Source organism: Pithys albifrons, chromosome 24 (assembly GCF_047495875.1).
Source record: "Pithys albifrons albifrons isolate INPA30051 chromosome 24, PitAlb_v1, whole genome shotgun sequence".
NCBI classification, from domain to species: domain Eukaryota; kingdom Metazoa; phylum Chordata; class Aves; order Passeriformes; family Thamnophilidae; genus Pithys; species Pithys albifrons.
The window spans coordinates 5,594,851-5,611,380 of record NC_092481.1 but is presented as its reverse complement, the minus strand read 5'-3'; the positions used below and the strand labels follow the sequence as shown (position 1 = coordinate 5,611,380).

The 16,530-nt window shown below is 46.4% G+C and overlaps 1 protein-coding gene across 2 annotated transcripts in view; it reads right to left on the bottom strand.

Moving 5' to 3' along the window:
• Positions 1-394: 394 nt before the first annotated feature.
• KIAA0319L (KIAA0319 like) overlaps positions 395-16,530 on the bottom strand; it is a 31,135-nt gene continuing 14,999 nt past the window's right edge. The window contains exons 7-22 of one of the 2 annotated variants that reach the window (XM_071576568.1): positions 16,057-16,144; positions 14,942-15,034; positions 13,814-13,946; positions 12,611-12,839; positions 11,748-11,871; positions 11,226-11,358; positions 10,234-10,382; positions 9,782-9,933; positions 9,475-9,613; positions 8,991-9,150; positions 6,296-6,438; positions 5,079-5,201; positions 4,458-4,548; positions 4,024-4,115; positions 2,426-2,552; positions 2,049-2,121 (exon numbers count right to left, since the gene is read on the bottom strand). In XM_071576568.1, coding sequence (XP_071432669.1) covers positions 2,443-2,552; positions 4,024-4,115; positions 4,458-4,548; positions 5,079-5,201; positions 6,296-6,438; positions 8,991-9,150; positions 9,475-9,613; positions 9,782-9,933; positions 10,234-10,382; positions 11,226-11,358; positions 11,748-11,871; positions 12,611-12,839; positions 13,814-13,946; positions 14,942-15,034; positions 16,057-16,144 — 1,959 coding nt within the window. In that variant the 3' untranslated portion in view covers positions 2,049-2,121; positions 2,426-2,442. Of the gene's footprint in view, positions 2,122-2,425; positions 2,553-4,023; positions 4,116-4,457; positions 4,549-5,078; positions 5,202-6,295; positions 6,439-8,990; positions 9,151-9,474; positions 9,614-9,781; positions 9,934-10,233; positions 10,383-11,225; positions 11,359-11,747; positions 11,872-12,610; positions 12,840-13,813; positions 13,947-14,941; positions 15,035-16,056; positions 16,145-16,530 lie in introns of both variants that reach the window. The other variant, XM_071576567.1, reaches the window with a different exon arrangement.

The window sequence follows — 16,530 nt, the reverse complement described above, 5'->3', positions numbered from 1 at the left end:
AGGTGCAGCCCCAGAACTACACCTGGTCCACCACTGCAACTCCAAACCCTCCTACTCCCAGTCTTTGTTACACCCACATGAAGGGAAATTCAGCGAGTGATGTCACCCAAGGGTTAAATGTCCAGCCATGGAACAGCCAGCACTGGGCTGTGCCCTCTGAGGAGCATTCTGGGGTCAGCCCTCTCTGTGTGTGGTCCCAGGCGGGTTTGGAGGGAAGGAGCCCGGGGAGAGCGGGTGCAGGAGCCTCTGGGAAGGGGAAGCCTGGCCTGGAGCACCACAGCCCAGCTGGAGGGTGGCCCTGCTGTGACACAAGCACTGGGGGAGCCACAGGCTCCAGAGCTGGGCCTGAGGAACAGCTGATTGCCCCAAAATTAAACTGAGCAGCAGCCACGACTACATTCGGCGAGGGAATGTTCCCTCACATTCAATAGTGTTTAATCTTCATCTAGCTCAACACAAATCAGTAGTGCAGCAATATAAATACAACTGAGGTGGTTAAAGCCTTTTGGCTTTCATAGCTCAAGAAGAAGAAGAAGAAGAAAAAAAAAAGCCAATGAAACAAGTTTCAGTTTTTAAATTAAACACAAAGAAAGGCAATGAACTGCCCACCCATCCCCAGAGTGGCATCCTTCACACCAGCACGAGGCTGAGCTCTGCCCGAGGACAGGGGTGCAACTCATGACAGCAGCACAGTGAGATGAGGGAGCAGGAGGGGGAAAGGACTCCCCATGCCTGCCCTTGGGCCCAGGCAGCAGGGACACAGGGACACTGTGCCACGTGCTGCTGGCACTGCCCACTGCCCTGGAGTACCCAGAGTTCCCTTTTCCACCACGAGTGCTCTTCACACTGTGACAGGAGCACAGAGGGCTCTGCAGGCACAGCACCACGAGGCCAGTGAGCTGCCAGTCCAAGGGGGCAGCCAGGTGGGAACTGCAGACATCAACCCCCACTTGCCTGGGATGTGCAAATTTTAAAGTAAAAAAAAACAAAAAACAAACCAAACCCCCACAGTAAATAGTGTTTCCCAACTGAGATATGGTTAAGGTCCAGCCCCACGGACGGCTTGGTGACCAACAGCAGGTGCTGGGGCCATGGAACATCTCACAGCTTTGGAATGAAGCCAGACATTGGACTCAGGTACCAAAGGTGGGTGTCCACCCCCAGCTCTGGTACCCAGCGGGATCTTGTTGCAAGAGAAGTCTCCCAACCTGAGCAATTACCACAGGTCAGCTTTTCACATCTGAACAGGCACCAAGTCCCCAACACTCCCTGTGAGAGTGGCCTGACAGTGATTTAGAGCAGCCACAAACCCCTCTCCTACCTGCAAACTGACGGAGTGTGACCACAGTGTTTACATTCCCCTTCCTCTACACTCCAACAGCAGCCAAGTGCATGTGAAAGGACAAGCCTAAATTAAAATAGTGCTTAAACAATTAGGGAAGGTGGGAGTAAAGGAGAAGAAAGCTGTTGGACAGTACAAGTAGCCTGTGGTTGGCTACTGGAGCCTGAAGGGAGCTCAGAGCACAGCTCAAAGCCTTGACCTTCCTTCTCCGAGGAGCTCCCAAGGCAAGTGAGCTGCAAGTCCACAGGTGCTCCCTCCACTGCAGTCTGAGGGGGGCTGGGAGGGTCCTGAACATTCACAGTTGCTCCAAGTGGTTCTGTCCTGCTGCTCTCCAGATGCCAGCTCTGTCCTTTTCCAACTCTTCTCCTGGGGTTCACAGTTCCCTTCTCCTCCCTTTGATTTCCCTTGAAGTTCAAATTCAAGTACAACCAGTTTTAACTGAATGAAAAGAAACCCAAAAACCCAAAGTTATTTTCTGTGAAACGAGTTAGCAGCATTGTCCTAAACAAAGAGGCCTCCAGAGGCCCTGGTGGGGTGGGGATGGCAGTGGCCTTCCCTGCTGAGCTCCAGCCCAAGGCCACCCCAGGGCGGCTACAGGATTTCCTCCCTCTGGTTCTTGGGTTTGAGTGTCACTTGTCCGTTGCGCAAGGAGCCGTTCTGGCTGCGGAGCAGCTTCCCTTTCTCCCGGTCAGGCCATGTGAAAATGGCCTCATCACTGTCCAGCTCCGACTCTGAGTGCATCAGGCTCGTGTTGAGGACCTGGGCTTTCTGCCTGCCACCTTGGAAGGAGAAATATTCCCAGGTCAGAAAAGCTTTTAGTACCAGTGAACCACCTCACCTGACTCCATCCCCTCTAAGTCTCCTTCTCCCATCACGTCCAAGAGGCAGCCGAATCTGACTTTCCTCTGTGTGTCTCTTATTCCCTCTGATGTGGAAGCCAAAGTGATCATGTTTCACACACTCTGGCATGTCAGAGGTCACAATGACACTCCAAGGCAGCACAAAGCACAACAAGCAGGAAGAAAGGCAAGTGATGTGACCAGAAGGGGCTGTGAGTCCATGTGGGAGCTCTGTCTCCCTGACCTTGCTCAGGGCATTGCCTAGAAAATGCTCCGAGGGCTCATGGCTGGAGTGAGAGAATATGCAGGTGTGTGAGGGAAGATCTCTGCCATCTCAATACCCTCTCTACTCTCCTTTCTGCTGCTCCTGCCTGCAAGGGAAGAGAGATAAATTAGTGGGATGAATTTAGATTAATGCACAAGGACAGGAGAGAGACATTTACTTATATTGTCAGCAGAGGAAATATTTAAATTTAGCTTTTCCTTAATGGAGAAATGCAACGTTTCCTCTGTTAGCAGAAAGCTCCCTGGACGTATCTAGCAGGGAAAAAGACTTTAGTCAGCAGCCAGCCTCGGAAGCAGCAAGATGAGTTTAGTTACCAGAGAGCAAATGGTGAGGCACATTTACTCCATTTATTGAGCAGTGGGCTCTGAGGTGACAGATGGTCTGATTAAAGCAGAGTTGGGTGCTGAGGGAGGGAAACACCCCCGGGTTTCCTTCAAGGGTATCCGTGTCTGAGCAGTTGGGACAGGCTGGTCCTCAGAGAGCAGCTGATCAGTCTGTCACTGCAATGCCCTCCATGCTGCTCTTGGGCACTGCTCACTTTGCTGAACACCAATAAAAGGGAGAATACCAGGATGGACAATTATTTTCCACTAGCAAGCAAGGATCAGGGAATCTCTTCCACACACAGTTAATAACAAATCCAGGACACACTTTGACTCAAAGCACACACTTCAGCAGCTGCAGTGCTCCCTGGCACTTGGTGGGGCTGTGCTTGGCACTCCTTTCTCACATTTTCCTCCATTCCTGGTCAGTCAGCAGGTGACCACAGCTTGGTTCAGGTATCAGATAAAAATGCTCCAGTCTGAAATAACTCCCTGATCTTTGCAAAGCACCTGACAGGCACTCTCAGGACAGCAATGCAGGCAGGAGAATGCTGGCTAAGTACACTAAAGACAAATCCTGCCTTTCTGGAATGGGCCAATGGGTCTGCAGCCACACAGAGCACTGAAGAATTTGTGGGTGTCCCTCCTGAATGCACCTGCTTACAGGAAACTAAAGTGTGAAATTTGCAGAGCCTGATGCTCACAAGGGCAACAGTAAATAAGTTTAGGAACAAGTCATTTATGGTGGGAGAGTAGGGGGGAAGAAACAAACCTCACTCTCTCCAGTTCACAAGTATTTTCAGTTTAGTGAAATGCTTAGTGCCACTGAGTTCCTGCTTTGCTGCAGAGCATGGCCAAGGAATTGCATATTGGCAAGAAGTGAATTACCAGAAACCAGAGGAAAACTTTAGAGCAGGAGAAGTTGCAGTCAGGGCCCCGTTTTGGGCTTCCTGGCTCAGGCTGTTCTGCACAGCTCAATGCATCTACTCACTGGTTTGGTGATACCGTGTGGAGACATCAGGACCAGGCCAGTTTCAGCCCCAATTTCCAAACCCAAGATTAGATGACTTCACTAAATACCCGTATACAGATCTGAAACAAGTTCTTAGATCCTCTGAGACCCTTCTGTCAGTCCTTGTATCACGTTTGTTTCACTCTGTGTTTTAAGTCCACTGAGAAGGAGTTCTCAGTCAGCACTCTGGAAGTGCTGAGCTTTTCCCTCTCATGTTTTACCTGCTTTGGGATTTGGTTTTAACTCCAGGCTTTCTTGATCCGTTGCATCCAAAATCTTGTATTTGCTTTTTCTTTTGGATTTTCCTTTCCGTCTAAAGGGGAAGAAAAGGAATTAAGAGCCAAGTCCATTTTTATGAGAGCCAGAAGAAAAACAACCCTGATCTTCAAAGCTAAAGCACTTGCTATTTAGGATTATGTTCATGTTACAAAGTGAAACATTAAAATGTTGCTAAGTTGCACATTTACAGGTTAATCCAAATTTTGCTTTTTAACTGAACTCAAGAGTTGAAACTTGAAACATTTAAGTGAGAAAACCCAACATCCCAGGGCTCAGTAGATAACCTGCTGGGACACGGGATTGAGTCTTTCACCTCCTCCTGCAGCTACTTGGCTCTGAAGCACAGATACAGGGCAGGTTATGGCCTCAGTCCCACCTCTTGCAGCAGCAGATCACCATCCAGGACAAGATGCCAAGGGCAACCACGATGACGAAGGATGCGATGATCACGTAGAGCACACTCCACTCTGAAAGAAAACCCCAGAGATGAACACGCTTTGGCACCTCATACTGCTTACAGTGACCATTTTAGGGGGCTGTTCTAGGGAAAGAAAAGGCAAGGCCTGACCCTTTGTAGAATTAGAGCTCGGATTCCTCACTGACAGCACCACCAGCTCCCCTTGGGAAGCCAGAGGCTGGAGATCCAGTGTATGGAGCCTCACTGGGCAAGTTTTAGTGCATGTTCACTTATAAAATTTGTTTTCCTGTGGCAGGAAAGCCTCTGTATGGGCATGACAGAAGAGAGCTGTGATTCATACACCCAGAATGGACTCAATTCTTAGTGAGTCTTCACTGGGAGGGTTTGAAGAGGAGTCAGTCCCCTGTCAAACATCACCTGCCCACAAGGTACAAGCAATGAGAGCAGGCAGGGGCTGTCTCCTTGTGTGGGCATCACTCAGAGGAACGGTGAGACAGCAGGAGCCTGTTTGTCTGCCCACCCTGGGTTTCAAACACTGCCCTGTCTCCCAGGGAGCCCATCCCAGGGAGGTGCACGTACCACAGTTGCTCTCTCCATCCCCCATCTGCACCCTGAGGAAGTTCTCCATCCAGAACGGGTCGCACACGCAGCGCTTGGTGAAGGAGTCGCAGCGCCCGTGCTCGGAGCAGTTCAGCTGACAGGCTGGGGACCAAAACCAGCAAGGTGAACTAAATGACTCACAGGTGAGGCAAAAAAGGGGACAAAACAGTTCAGTACAGCCCAGCCCTGCAGGCTCTGGCTGGAATCCGACCCCTCTGTAGCTCATTCATAGCTCAGCCATAATCAAATAACTCAAAACACAAAGCACCTGGGCCTCATGAAATGTCCCACTTCACTAAACACAAAACAAACATTTTGCCTAATAAATCCTGATTTTGATAGACGAGCTACAGAATTTGAATCTGATTTTTTAATGTGAGGTTCTGCATATTACTATTATTTTTTTAATATCACACAGAATCACACAGACTATTCTGAGTTGGGAGGGACCCACAAGGATCACCAAGTCCAACTCTCAAGTCAATGGCCCACACAGGGGATTGAACCCATGACCTTGGCATTATTACAACCAAATTTTAACCAACTGAGCTCATCTCAGGTGTTGATTTTCCAGTTCAAACCCAGCCCTGTGAGACAGACAAGGAACAAACAGATCCTTCAAAGGGACCAAACAGAACTGAGAAGTGGTTTTTGAAGACCACAAAATCACAACATTAGGAAGTGATGAAAATAATGACTTTACATAATTCTAGTTTAAAATCTCTAACTGATTAGCAAATGATCCTCACACGATGGAGCTCATAAAAAAACCCATTGCTAATGTAAAGTTGGGAAAAAATGATAGAAGGGAAACATTTCCTGCAGACTGATGTGTGTGCTGGACAGGAAATGAGAGTTCACAGCTACCAAGATGGGCAGTTCATTGTTTTCAGGATGACACTCATTTCAACAGCTGCAGTCCATTAACACTGTATTTTAGTTTCATAAATATCAATCTGCTTTTGGTTTTGTGAATTCCTACCTTCCCAACAACACTACAAGTAAAATAACTTGATTAGTTTATAGTCTAACAGACCTTTTTCCTGTTTCCCATTTACTAACACGAAAGCTCCTGCAGTGAGTGGAAGTTTGTGTGGACATGTGTGTGTTTTTAGCATCCACAAAGTCCTTGTTCTGTCAGGCAGCAGAGGAGAAGGGAAAAGGTGTTGGTGTGTCCTCCAGAGGCTCTCACTTACTGACTGTGTTGATCTCCAGGGCTCTGAAGATGAGGAAATCCGACTGCTGTTTCCGCAGTTCGTTTTTCAGCGTCCAGGCCACCTCTCGCCCTTTGAATATCTGATGGGGAGGCTGGTTCTGGACAAAGAACACCATCTTCGTGCTGGAAGACACACAGAAATGATTACCTGCTGCTTCTCCAAACATCAGGAGGGCCACACTCCCCAGTCTGCCATGACAGGGACTAATTAAGAATCCCAAATTTATTTGAAAGCAATAATGGCAGACCTAGTCCTACAGTAGGAAACCCTTCAGGACATCTGATCCATTCATATTTTCAAAGCCAGGGTTAGGCTGTTTTTGAGTTTGCACATCAAGCACATCTTTGTATGTTGCTGCTAAGCACCAAATCCTCAAACTTTAAGGTCCTGCCACTTTCATCATCTCCTCCCTCTCTGTAGGATCCTTAGATCGTATTACACCTGAGGGCTCATTTACCTGCTCAGCACAGAACTCCAGCAACAGACAGTGAAGGCTTAAGAGTCTTTTGAAAAGCTTGGTTTGAATGCACCAAGTGTTATAGCCAGAAAACAGCCCAGGTATGGAGTATTCTGTATTCTGCAGCTTTTATTGCATTGGATGCACTGATGTTTGGGATTCAGTATCACCAGGAAGGACACGAGTCAATGGGATATTAGTAAAGCTCTCAGAGTATGTGAAAAATAAAAAAACTCCTTTCTTAACAGCATGAGTTACTTTGATAGGTGAGGCCAAAATGGGATCTCAAAGCCATCTGTCAGAAAATAACCTCTGCTCTTTTATAATACTTCCTACTGTTTTGTTTAGTTAATAAACAGATGAGACCTTGGTGCCAATGATGCAGCTCCATGAACACCATAAAAGCAGCAATCCCCTTTGTGTCCTGGCACCTTTTCCCTGGGAGGAATCTTCGTCTGTCTTCAATTCTTGGCTGGAAAATGGCAATTTCCCAGACCCGCACGTGCTGAGGAACGATTGAGTTTTGAGCCAAGATAAAAGGGGCACTCAAAAACTGGGGAAAGAGGCACTCGAATTTTGGGGGAAAAACTGGGGAAAGGGGCACTCCAAAATTAGGGAAATGGGCACTCAAAAATTGGGGACAGGGTCACTCAAAAATTGGGGACAGGGTCACTCAAAAATTGGGGACAGGGTCACTCAAAAATTGGGGACAGGGGCACTCAAAAATTGGGGAAAGGGGCACTCAAAAATTGGGGAAAGGGGCACTCAAAAATTGGGGAAAGGGGCACTCAAAAATTGGGGAAAGGGGCACTCAAAAATTGGGGAAATTGCCCTGTTACTGTAATTACTCCTATTACTGTATCTACCTTTATTATCATAATTACCCATCCACCACAATTACTTATTGCTATAACCGTAATTACCTTTTAACCATAATTACCCTTTTCGCCTTCATTACCCTGATTACCGTAATTACCCTTATTACTGCAATTACATACATTACCGTAATTACCCAATTGCCATAATTACCCACATTAATTACCGCTATTACCAAAAAGGTACCAGGACACAAAGGGGTTGCTGCTTTTAGAGTGTTAATGGGGCCGCACCACTGGCACCTGAGAGCCCAAGGCTGCCACCCTTTATCTTGGCACAAAGCTCAATCCTTCCTCAGCACCAGTGGGACTCCGTGGCAAGTGGCCTGGTCTTGGCAGAGACAGAGGTAATGTTACAAACAGAAAGTGCTGGCTCCTCTGTTCTGAGCTCTCCAGGTTTGCATGGGCCATGAGTTCTGATTTCCCTGCTACATCAGGCCACGTGGACACGAAGGAATCGATACATCTCTGCACTCAGGGAAGTGTAAAGGAACAGCAGGTTTATTGCTGACTTGCTGCAGGATTTCAGGCATGTCCCTTAAATCTTCTTCAGTGCTTTAGCTCCCTTAAAACTACTCCACTTTTAGTAAAAACTAAGTGCAATATTGCACTTGTTTCAACAGATGCCACTCACACCATCCAGGCAGGCAACATGACCTCAACCTACAGCCCTGCCCAGCAGCCAACCCCCATGTATTTAGAAGAGATGCAGTTTATTGTAAGCCAAATAGCAATCAAAATTAGCTTTCCTTATCTCTTCAAACAAAAATTACATTGGCTTTCAACATTATTTTGTACATTAAGTCAAAGCAGTTGTGTAGGAAGCAAAGCTATTGCAGAACTGGTGGGAGGTATCCCTGCCCCTGGTGGAGGGCTGGAATTGGATGACCTTTAAAGTCCCTTCCAACCCAAACCATCCTGTTATTCTCTGAACTACCAAGCTGGCATGAAGGTGAGGGTGAAAGGGAAAAGGGATTGTTACACACCACCTCTGGTGTGGGGTCAGTGTTTCACCAAGTTCCTGCACCAGGCCCTGTTATTTCTCCAGTTATAAATCACAGCTGCAGAACATCCTTCAGAAAATCTCCACAATTTTCAAAACCAAATCAGATTAGTTCCTATTTTACAGGTTTGAGGAGAAAAGACATTAACAACAGCAGTTTTCAAGGACAATGCACCATCTCCAGAGGGGAAAGATATTCAAGACCTGCTTGGCAACTCTGACCTGAGCAGGAAGGAATATCAATGTTAAATCAACAACTCCACACGTTCTGATTGTCCAATCTGCAACTCAAGAGGAAAGAGCCTTTGGGTTTGTTTTTTTCTCCCAGCTGAATCCCACCTTTGTTCAGTGTAGGGCTGGATCTTTTGCACTGTGATGTCTGAGTCCAGGACCCCCAGCAGAACCCCAATCTGGCGGATGAACATCCCCTTCTGCCGCTCGGTCAGCTGGCTGACATTAACATCCAGAATGATCTCCACGAGGTTATTTTTCCTAGGATCTAAGCAGAATGCAGATAATACACATCTTTAGAGTTTCTATTTAATAGTCTGGGTACAAGGCAGGCTTTTAGTATCTTTCCAGAATGTTTCTGACTCACACAGAATTACAGAATGGCACTGTAGGAAGGGATACAAGTCTGACTTTCAAGGGTAACTTCTAGCAGTCAAAGTCAGCCCCCCAAAAACCACAGGAAAACAGAATCACACACCCCAAAACTTTGGACTTTTACAGTTCTGAGCTGGACTAGACAATACATTTTAATCCTAGTAAACTGTATCCAAAGGGCTGTAGGAAAATGTGGTACAGAATAAAACTCACTCACCAGGTTTGACCTCCACTGTGGTCCTTTCCACATCACTCTCTCCTTTGGCATCTGTTACTCTGAGGTGAAATGTGTAGGTCCCTTCTACCAGATTGGACAGGAGGAGGACAGGATGATGGTCTGAGTTATTTAGGACTTCCTGAAAGGCAGAACAAAGTAAGTGTGAGGAAACAAAGGATCAAACTGGCATGAGACGTCATCATACTTCAGGATATCACTACAGGACAACAATGAGCTTTACATTTCCTCAGGAGCTGTCAGTGCTACCTTGCACTGACTTTTGTGATGCTTTACAAGAGAAACTCACCCCAGCTGCAGGGCTCCCCTCATCCCGGGTCCACAAGTAGCTGACAATCCCCTTATCATCAGAGGACTTGGATCCATCCAGCTCTGCTGTGTTTGTGGGCAAGGTGATGACGACATTACCAGCAATCTTTGCAATGGGAGGCTTGTTTATCTCTAAATAAACAGAGAGAAAGCAGCTGGAGAAAGATCTGGTTATGCCCAATCAGAAATTACTGCATTAGTTCTCCTGTGTAACCCAGAAATCCCTGTCTAACCCCAAGGAAGAGACAGGAAACACTGCATGACTGAGCTGAAGACACCATTCCTCCAGAAAAAGCAAACCTCTGATGTAGGCAAGTCCATTTCAGTGCTCTCCACATTCTTTTCCCCCATTCCTCAACTCTTACTGTGTCTCTGAACACAGATTTTGCTGAACTGCTCAGAGACTTGAGCTCTGCTCATGGCTGGATGTACCTTCTTTGACGATGACGTTGACTGAGCTTTGGCTCTGCAGGTTCCTCTCATCTTTCACTGTCAGAGTGAACTCGTATGTCCCAACCTGGAGGCCTGTGACAGTGGCAATGCTGCTGTTGGCATTCTCCAGCTTCACACCATCTGGACCCCTAATCAAAACACAGGGGGGTTGTTCAGTTTTTGACCTTTTTCAGGGGTTTTGATCAGTTTAAACTTTGCACAGAGCATGGGAAGCAGCCTCACTCCAAACAGGAGGCTCAAGCAGAGTTTGTGGGGATGCAAACAGACAGATGGCTGGAAATAGTGTCCAAAAAGCAAAATTATGTTCTCCAGTTACAGTAAGATAATCAAAAGAGTAAATGCAGCATTCAGAACAAAAAGCATAATTCTGGTGGTTTAATACAAAAAGTGTTTTTTTCAGAAAATTGGCTCATGAACTGCATGAGTCGATTTGGTAAAAAAAAAGGTGCAGAGCAAAAATAGTCCTTCATTTATAAAAGTTTTGCAGAGACTTTGCATTAGCAAACACAAAAGGCTACTGCAAGCTGTTCATAAGCTTTTTTCTAAATTCCCTAGAGAATTTTGGGGAATTTATAGTCTGAAGGGAAGCACAACAACGAGATGAGAACACTGCAAAAGCATCAAACAAACTGCAAAAGCATCACAGAAGGCTCTGCAGTTCTTGGATTACAAGAGTCAGTGTCTCCATGAGACCAAGGCCAAACTCCACTGCTGTGAAGAACATGGTTGAGCCACAACCACAAGGAGAGTGGGAGGCAGGCCTAGAGATGAAGGCAAAGCTATTTCTCATGTTCAAATAAAACTCCACCTCTCTCCCATTAAACATAAATCCTTGTCTCATTCAGGTCACTGGTAAAGCTTGTCAGACCCAAACGTGACTGGGACTGAACACAAGGGAGGTGTGTGGGGGTGTGTCCTGTTTGAAATGAAAGATTTGGGTACACAAGAACATTCTGGAAGGTGATACACACTGTGTTTTCTCCCAGAGAAAGGAGACTATCTTCTGGTCATCCGAGCTCTTGCTGCCATCTAGAGTGGTGCTGTCCACGGGAAGAGTCAGCTCTTTATCTGGACCAGCATCTGCCTTTGGGGGCTTGTTGTTTTCTGAAAGAAAACGTGGTGTTTTTCATACACATGCCATAAAGGTGGAGCTTAAAACCCCACCATTAAGAGCTCTCCATGATCCCCAGTATCTCTCCTGCCCACTGCCTTCTACTCAAATAGTGAGGCTGCAAGAAGTTAAGAATTCCAATCAGCATTTCACTCACACACGTGTAATAAAATGAGACTGAAATCCAGTTATCCTGAATTTTGCTCTCATTCTCTAAGTACTGCTCCACTGCTCCAATATACCAGTTCAGAATGGCCCTAAACTAGAGCAGCTTTTCTGAAAGCAGCACAGAGCTACCATAAGATCTGGAGTTTGCTGGCAGATTGCTGCTCACCTCTAACCCCTGGAAGGAAAGCAGCAAAGCCAGGTAGAGGCAGCTTACCTGGCTGGACTATCACAGTGACCTCTGCAGTGGACTGGTGGCCAGCAGAATCAGTCACTATGAGCTGGTAGGTGTAATCACCTTCCTGCATTGCAGAGAGCTGCAAGACAGGTGTCCTCACCCCCTGAGAGAAAACATATTCAGGGATTAAAAACAATCCTCATGCAGAAGATTCTGATTCTAAAATAACTATCACCAGCAGATTCCAGGGGGTTATTACCAACTCCTGGTGTGGGGGCAGGAGTCTGTGCCACTTCAGCATGCAAAGCTCTTACGGCTGAATTTATGCACAGCTACAAGGACACTGTTGGGGGACATAACAACAGGAATGCCATACAGGCATTCAGGCCTTTTGGGATTCAATAGTTCCCAACTCCAGCAAAACCTCTGGGGAGCCCTGTGCAAATCCCACACACTGTGAACCCAGTTCATGGACCTTCTTATTCTATAAATTTGGCAGTAGTAGTAATCTTTAAAAGAAAAATGATGACAGGGAAACAAGTTCCAGCATTTTTATTTAGGACTGAGGAGTGTCTGGCCAATATCAGCAGAGTTTATACTCCAAGGTTGAACTCAAAAGTTCTCACCTCTCTCAATCCTCCTTCTTCAGCAGGATTTAAAACTGCACAGCTGAAGAAAGGAAACAGGGTGCCAGTGAAAACCAGTGGCTGGGCTGGTGTATCAGCTCAAGCACTAAGCCAATACCAGCTTCATGTGGATTTAATTGTAACACTTCATCATCACGTGCTTGGTTTGTAGCATTATAGAAGACATTTACTAACAATCAGTTAAAAATGCTTTGATTACAGATAAAAAGCCAGGTGGTGAGCAGTCCAGGTGGAAGAGTGGAGACCTGCACTGACCTGCATCTCCATGACCTTCCCTTTGCTGTTGGGGCTGAGCAGCCACTCGTAGCTGACGATGCTGTGATCGTCCGTGCTCTGGTTCCCGTAGAGCGTGATGGAGTTCTGGGGCAGGGTGATCACCTGGTTGGGGCCTGCATTTGCCACTGGGGGATAATCCACTGCCTTGTTCACAGTCAGGTTGGCAGTGGTGGAGTTACTGGCACCATCTGAGTCCACGACTGTGAGGCTGAAGAGGGGGGAAAAGAAGGGAAAGCAGTGAAGGGTCATGGTGAGCTGAATACAGAACACTGGCTGGGGTTACCTGAAATGCAACAAAAGAGTTGGAACTTAAGACACTTCTAAAAGCAGGATAGTTAATTTTTTTTCAGGAGTGAAAAAAAATCCCTCAACTTTGCTTTTTCTGAATAGAAACTTCCTCCAAATGCCCAACTGTCACTCTCAGAGTGATGCAAGAAATTCAACAGTCACGTTAATCTCTCACTTCAAATCCACCAACCAGTTCCAAGGTGAAACACACCTTGGTGAAGCTCATTGCTAATCCACAAGTGGCCTGGACACAGCATGTCTCTCCTCAGGTAGGCTGGTACCACAAAATAGAGTTACTTTTTGCTAAATTTAGATCTGAACATGGACCTGATTAGTTTATATGCCAACTGCTAAGGAGGAAACAGTGTTCAGTGACAGGTCCTCTCATTTATTTTATTTGAAATAGATCTGCTGATGCAGTGATGGACATCAAAAACAAAATGCAGGCCAAAGGAAAAACACAGAAACAAACACAAAGGTAAAATCAGCTGCTCTCTATTGCATAAAACCATTAGGCCTCCTTCACTTATCTGGGCTAAACACGTTGCATTTAAAACTGGATTTGAGGACTGCATTTCTTCCTAAGCCTTTACTCAAAGAGTTTAGATTTGACATTTCAAGAGACATTTTGCAGCCTGACAGACCATTCCTTCCCTTCTGCCATCATAAACCAGGGCTAAAAGTTAAGAATAAGAAGTAGTTGGACAGCTTATCTCTCCTGCAGTGAAAGCCACAAAACTACCTGAAAGTGTAGGAATGGAGAGAACATCACAAAATGGAATTCTCCCCCTGTCTTGCAGGTTGTTTATTTTTTTTAACCAGATGAACACCTCAGGAATCTCACACATTTTACTTTTAGATGAGAACTGCTCCACTCTGCCAGGTGTAACCCACCTGAAGGTGTAATTCCCAGGCACCAGGTTGGTCAGGGTCAGTATGGCAGTGTCACTAGAAACCTTCTCCTCCCGCAGGGGACCCTTCAGCTCTTCCCAGTGGTAGCTGACAATTTTATCATCATCAGTGCTCTCTGGTTTTAATTAGAGAAGAAAACACACATATAAAATGCTGCTTCTCAGACCCCACGTGGTCAGCCCCTACTTCAGTCCCAGGCTTAGTGGAGCAAAGGCATTTTTAATCCAAGCCCAGAGTCTCTGTTATGCTCAGACACCCAAACTGTAACAAATCAATGCTAGTTGGGGGTAAGACAACCTGAATTTATTAAAAGAAACTCCTGAAAAGCTCTGGTGCAGGCCAGGATCACTGAAGGCAGTATGACATTAAGTAACATGTTTGAATCATAATGCAAGAGCCTGGTAATTTTGACTGACAGTTAATTATTTTTTTGTTCTAAGCAGCAACCTCTAGAGCTTTTTCTTTTTTAGGAGATTGGCTCAGGCCAGTGCCCTTCACAAGGGAACACAGAGAATTGCTGCTGTGTGTGTTCCACTCTCCTGGCAAGAAAGGCTGATTCTTTTCACTGGACTTTGTTTGAATCATAGAATGGATTGGGTTGGAAAAGTCCTCTGAAATCATCAAGTCCAACCCTTGGTCCAACTCCAGTCCCTTTACCAGATCATGGCACTCAGTGCCACGGCCAAGCTCAGCTGAAAAACCTCCAGGGATGGGGAATCCACCCCCTCTCTGGGCAGCCCATTCCAATCCCTGAGCACTCTCTGCAAAGAATTTTCTTCTCATCTCCAACTTCAATCTCCCCTGGCAGAGCTTGAGCCCATCGTGCCCCCTTGTCCTATTGCTGAGTGCCTGGGAGAAGAGACCAACCCCCACCTGGCCAGAACTTCCCCTCAGGCAGTTCCAGACAGTGCTGAGGTCACCTCTGAGCCTCCTCTTCTCCAGGCTGAACACCCCCAGCTCCCTCAGCCTCTCCCCACAGCACTTGTGCTCCAGTCCCTTCTCCAGCCTTGGAGAGCGTCCCAGTTTCTCTTAAACTCTGTGCAAAGGGCCAGCCCAGAACCAAACACACAAACCAGCCCTAAAGCTGCCCTTAAACCTGCAGGTACTCACGGCTGCCATCGATGACTGTGGAGATGGTGGGCAGTGAGATCTCCTGGAACTGTGGGGACACGATGGCAACAGGAGGCTGGTTCACCCTGGGCTCTGCAACAACAACCACCCAGCAGTCACCAGGACACTCCAGGCAGATCCTGGCAGAAAGCCCTGCTCAAGGAGCTGCAAAAGTGTCAGTGACAGTGACTCGAGCTTTCAGCAAGTTCTGCACCACCTTGGGGTACCAATGCCAACAAAAGGGATTTAAAATAGAGAGGAGGTGAAGTGCCACCACAGCAATGCTCTGGAGAAGGATGTCCTGCACCAGCTCTGCCACACTGGGCCAAGCAGTCAAGTACAGACCATTCTGACAGAGCAGCACCTACAGCTTCTTGCCAAAGTTTGGCTGCTGCTCTGAAAAATGAATGGTTTTGCTTCATGCTCCAGCTGCTTACATGGAAATGATCATTCACAGCACCCAGAAGGACATGAACTCCTGCTAATTTAGGGAGTGCAAGAACCCTTCTTTGCCCACAAGTGTTAGAAGAAGTGTTGCTGAAATGTGAAAAATAAAGGGGGTTTATTATAACTTGTGGTTGTCTCTTTACACAGGACATCTAAGAAGCGAGACACTCAGCACAAGCTGCTGCATCTCCATCAGCTCATCTCCAAACCATGTCTTACAGTAAGGAATGAGAATTGACTGGTTGGAAATGATATTCCTTACTGGACAGGGAAGAAAACAACCTTCAAAGGAGTTTCAAAGTTCTGGCTCCCCCTCAGTTTTCGCTCCTGCTGCTACAAGCCAGTTTTTATGGAAGCAATGGCCTTCCAGGGTGAGGTGTTTGCTGAGCACTTCTGTATCAGTAGTTCAGCTTTTTTATTGACTGGCTGGCCTGATGCAGTACAGCAGAAATAGCTGTGTAAGAGCCATAGCTTCCCATCTCAGGAAATGACTTAATAAAGATAGATATATAGAGAGATAGATATAGATATATACACTGAGGTCACAGCACAATGAATTTTCACTGCATTAAACCACAGTCCAGCTAAATAAGCAAAATCCATGATAGAAATGTCATGGCTTGTCAGAGACAGGTGAGGTGAAGGAAAGATCCAGTCCCACCACTCACTTGGATTCACTGTTACATTCACATATCCCTCTCCATGTGCATTCTCCCCATCGACAACGACTTTGAACTCGTACAGACCAACAGTCAGCTGGAAACAAACACAAAGGATTAATTACCTACAGGTTGAGAGCTATTGGAAGGTCGAGTTCCTGTGCTTTGGCAATTATGCTCAGCCTCTGCATGCACAGCAAAGGATGGTTTCCAGGCCAAAATAGTATTACACATCTTTTAGTTTACAATGGCTATGCAGAAACCAAAGACTGGTACTTCTCTCTGCCATGGGATTGTCAGTCAAGCTTTACTTTCCAGCAGCAACAGGCAAACAGAACAGAGATAAAAGAGATTAGTTCAGGTTGTCTGGCCATAGGAATCTGTACCAGCAGATTGCATTTGAGATGAGAAATGCTGCATGTAAGAAGAAAATCTCTTCTTGTGTGCTTTTACAAATGAAACTGTTTCTCCTCTTCCTTCCAT